Raw genomic sequence first — 4442 nt, forward strand, 5'->3', positions numbered from 1 at the left:
TTCGAACCATGTACTCATCAATCTATGGGGACCAAACCATTAGATCTACCATTATATAAATATGACGTCGCACCTTACAAACGTAATTCGTAGAACCCTAGAATCGACGGCCCAGATCAACCAACCCTAATAATACACCTAAATCATTAAATTTATTATAAATTGAGTTTACAATAATTACATATATATAAATATATTCTCACCCACCATTGGAGTGAAAGCAAGCGAAGTTGCAGAGAATTATTCCAGGCCGAGCGAAGACGACGGATGCAGCTGTGTTTACTTACGAATGACAGTGAGCGCATCGATTTCGGGTCGCATTCCCTCTACTTTTCCTCTGATTCGAATCCAGTTGTTGCTTTTCCAGCGGTTGAATTGCTGCTGGATTTTATATTTACCCTTCGTCTTCTACCCTGTTCACGACGGTTAACGGTGGCTTTGTTTTCTCTCTCGTGGGGTTCTGGAAAAAGGTAATCCTGTTGCTGATCATTAATTTATTGTCAGAACAGAAGCCTCGTTGTTTGCACCGGTCTGTTTTCTCCTTTTAGGAAACTTAACTTAACTCTTGGCTTACATACAACAACTGCAAGCATTGAATTGGGGTTTCTAGGTCGGAAGATCAGTTACGGGTGAAGGTTAGGGTGAATGGAAGGCAGGGGGAGGAGATATGGAGCACAAGTGAGTCCGGAGAGATCCAAGGTATGGACGGAGCCTTCGCCGAAGCATCAGATTCAGCGGCAGCAAGGGGGGAAGGTTCCGGTGGTGTATTATCTCTGCAAGAATCATCATCTCGAGCACCCTCACTTTATTGAGGTCCCCGTCTCTTCGTCTGAAGGCCTTTATCTTAAAGGTCAGTGGAATGAAAGAGTGAAATTCAGCAAGCAATAGTGATCTTGTTTTTTTTGTTTGAATTCTTTATTGGTTCCGATTTTGTTATAGATGTGCTTAATCGGCTTGTTGTTTTGAGAGGGAAGCGGATGCCTAAATTGTATTCTTGGTCCTGCAAGAGGTAATTTGGCTGTTGAAAATAAAGATTTTTAGTAAAATTAGTCCTTGTATTGAAAGGTGTAGTGTGAATGGTTTGATTCAATTCTGATTCAGGAGCTACAAGAACGGATTTGTATGGCAGGACCTCTCTGAGGATGATCTCATACTTCCAACCCATGGAAATGAATACATTCTCAAGGGTTCTGAGCTTTTGGATCAGACCCCTCCAGGTAATAAATACGTGGTCCTATTACTGTCTTTTATGTTTGAAATTGCTTATTTTTCTTGATATGTTCTCTAAAGTTCATCAGTTAATTTTCTTCTGGTTCAGATAGGCTTCAAGACAATAGCAATAACCCGAGGCTGCAAAAGTATGTTCCTCCGCAACAAGATCAGTCCACATCTTCTAGACTACAGGAGGCCTCTTCTTCTTACTCTTCTCCTGTCAGTACAGTGAGAGAGGGAAAGTCTCCATCTCCACCACCACACAGAACACTTACTCCTCAGGAAGATGATAACTCTATTCCTCAAAGTTCATCTCCAGAAAGAGGCTTCCCCAACTTTGGAGATTGCAGGGTTTTCATGCTCAGTGGAGCTCAGGATGCTTCAACCCAAACAGAGGAAAGAGGAGAAAGGAGGGAAGATGAGACAAGGAATCAAACCACCGGTGTCTCAACTGGTGATGATTTGACCAATGTGATCCAGCAGAACCTGGATACTCCATCCAATGATGCTATTAAAGAGATCTCCCCAAGCAGAACTCCATCAAGTGCATCATCTGGAAATAAGATTGACACCTTAGAATCATTGATAAGGGCTGAAGTGAACAAATTCAATAGCTTCAGGATAATTGAGGAAGAGGTTGTTCCGACGAAACTAAAGTTGAAGAGAACAAATGTCCTTCTACAACTGCTCACTTGTGGATCAACCTTGGTTAAGGATCACCAAAGCTTAGGGTTTATACCTACTTACAAGCCCAGGTTCTTGAATATGAGATTAGGGACAACATTCCCGAGTTCAACGACGCTAAGAGAGCTTGAGTACATGACGGGGGGGTCGAGGGTGTTGAGGTTGGGGACTGAAAGGACTTCTTTTAGCAGAAATTCTGCTGAAAACTACCTAACTTACAGAGACAGTGGTGTTGAAGCATCAACCAGTATCAATTGCACACCTTTATACAATGGGGACATGTAAGTTGGACATCTTGCAATATTGAAAAGATCTAGGATGCGAATCTACTTTTCTGATAGAGAACATATGAAGAATAATAACCAACCCCATTTTGTGCTGCAAATCTGAAGTTATATTGAGTTTTTTGTATTTTTATTTTCTTTCTTTCAAACCATTAATATGGTCCTTTTTTCAAATCCTTCAAACTGGTTTTCTCCTTAGAAAAGAACTGGATCCTCACTAAGAATGTCCAAGTCGCTTATCACGTAATTTTATGTGTTTTTTTCTAAAGTTTCATAGTGCTACTTCATACTAACACGCAACATAATAAGCTTGCAAACTAAACCTTTATCTGTTGGTATTGGCCCAATCGTATCATTATTGAAATTTTTTTTTTGTCCCCATTGTTAGTGCTTATCCGCCTTTTCTTTTAATTTATCTAGCCTTATTGGATCGATTAAATGAAAATAAATGTGCTAAGGATCTATTATATTCGTATTACAAGTTTTACTTACTGACATGATCTAAACGGAAAATTAATGGTAATTACTCATAATGTTCTATGTATATTCTGACAAATTTAATTGTAAGCCCTCTATTTTTTCTTTTATATCTTTTTTTTTTGGAAGATTTACATACATACCACTCAATTCCTGTGTATTTACATATCTAACATACGAACTTCAATTTTTACATACATACCACCTTATCTCTGCATGAAAAGGTGTATTGCACTTTTTAAAAGTTAAAAAGGTGGTATTAGGTGGTATTCTTTATGTGTTATGTGATATGAAAGATTTGGATGGTATAAATGTAAAATGCAAAGTTTAGATGTTAGATATGTAAATACACAGAATTGGGTGGTATGTAAGTAAATGCCCCTTGTATTGATTTTTCTTTTGAGTCGTTTAACTGACATGCACTATTTGCATTGTTAATCTAATTAATTTTTTTACTTTTTAATATTGCATTTATGGTTGTGATTTCTCTGTTGTATAACATGACATTCCTGAAATCATATACTAAATAAATACAGGAGTTGCAGGTCACCTGATTTAAAAGGAAATAAGGAAAAGTCTGCAGATTTGGTAGGCTCTAACTCTCCATCAATTCAAAATCTTTCCAGCAAGGCAATGCTAAATGGAACTTTTAGGTCACCTATATTAGATTCTAGAAGCTCTTTGGCTCAACAAAGTCATGAAAAATCCCCATCTACGAGTTCATTAAGCTCAAGTAAAAGGACCGACGATCTTACCACAGCAAAAGGATCATCTGTAAGGGTGGAATCTATTCAAGAAGAAACTGAAAGGACAATCACGATTGAGGAAAGGTGAGCACAATAATTATTCTTCCTTTTCCTTCTTGTTTGGTACAGTGCATGTGATGCCATCTTTTGATTGTAATCTTCATCTTTGTTATGTGTAAAGAGTAAAATGCCAAAATAATCCTCTGGCTGTTTACATGGGGACATTTTTGTCCGAGAATCTGTCAAAATGCCGAATTAGTCCCCTGAATTTTTTAATTGGGGCCGAAATAATTCTTTGTGCAGATTATTTTAGCTGATGTTAGAAAAGTTGGGGACCAAAATTGGCGCTTATACAAACTTTATGGCTAAACTGACCCCTATGAAAAGTTGGGGGACTTTTTGGACACCACTTTCTATGTCTAAAGATATATTGTTTAACATACAGGCTTGCTTCAGGAGCTCGGATTATAATTCAGTCGAGAGTTCCTCCTGATTATAGTGAGAAAACTGCTGATTCTTGAAAGGAAGGTTTTCTTTGTAAAAAGTAATTGAATTCTGCACTTCCTAGTCAGTTGCGCATGGAGCGAGTTTCTTTTTTTTTCCTTGAATTTTGTTGCATGTTCTAATTTTATTCAATTTATTACCTATATCAATTGTGTAGCATAACCTTAATTCTTAGTACTGAAAGATTCCTGATTCAGAGTGCCCGCAATGTTATGACTTTAAGGGAAAATTGATTCAATAATCATGCACATATTTATTTATATGTAAACACACTCATCCTCTTTGTTTTAATGGCATTTATGAACCATTTAAATCATTTATTTTTACAGTTCCATTTTAAAGCTTTCCATTTTCGTAAAAGAAAACATTTGGAATCTTTCCATGAGCCATTGTGTACCTTTTTTTAGGTATAGCTCCATTTAACTCAGCTTACTAAAACTATGCTTTGGTAATAGGAGGTTAAAGGTCTGATGCTTCATGTCATTTTGTTGGCAAAATCATTAGGTGTGTGACACAAATGTTGAGTAAGGTGTGG

At 37.3% G+C, this 4442-nt stretch overlaps 1 protein-coding gene across 1 annotated transcript; it reads left to right on the forward strand.

Annotated features, from left to right (window-relative positions):
* The first annotated feature begins 623 nt into the window (after positions 1 to 623).
* LOC110018602 lies at positions 624 to 4110 on the forward strand. Its single transcript, XM_020715960.1, has 6 exons — positions 624 to 850; positions 940 to 1009; positions 1102 to 1217; positions 1319 to 2177; positions 3194 to 3487; positions 3849 to 4110. Exons 1-6 carry the CDS (start codon positions 646 to 648, stop codon positions 3922 to 3924), a joined length of 1620 nt encoding a protein of 539 aa, XP_020571619.1. The 5' UTR covers positions 624 to 645; the 3' UTR covers positions 3925 to 4110.
* The last annotated feature ends 332 nt before the right edge of the window (positions 4111 to 4442 follow it).

The sequence above is a fragment of the Phalaenopsis equestris genome, unplaced genomic scaffold, assembly GCF_001263595.1.
Source record: "Phalaenopsis equestris unplaced genomic scaffold, ASM126359v1 Scaffold000025, whole genome shotgun sequence".
In the NCBI taxonomy this organism is placed as follows: domain Eukaryota; kingdom Viridiplantae; phylum Streptophyta; class Magnoliopsida; order Asparagales; family Orchidaceae; genus Phalaenopsis; species Phalaenopsis equestris.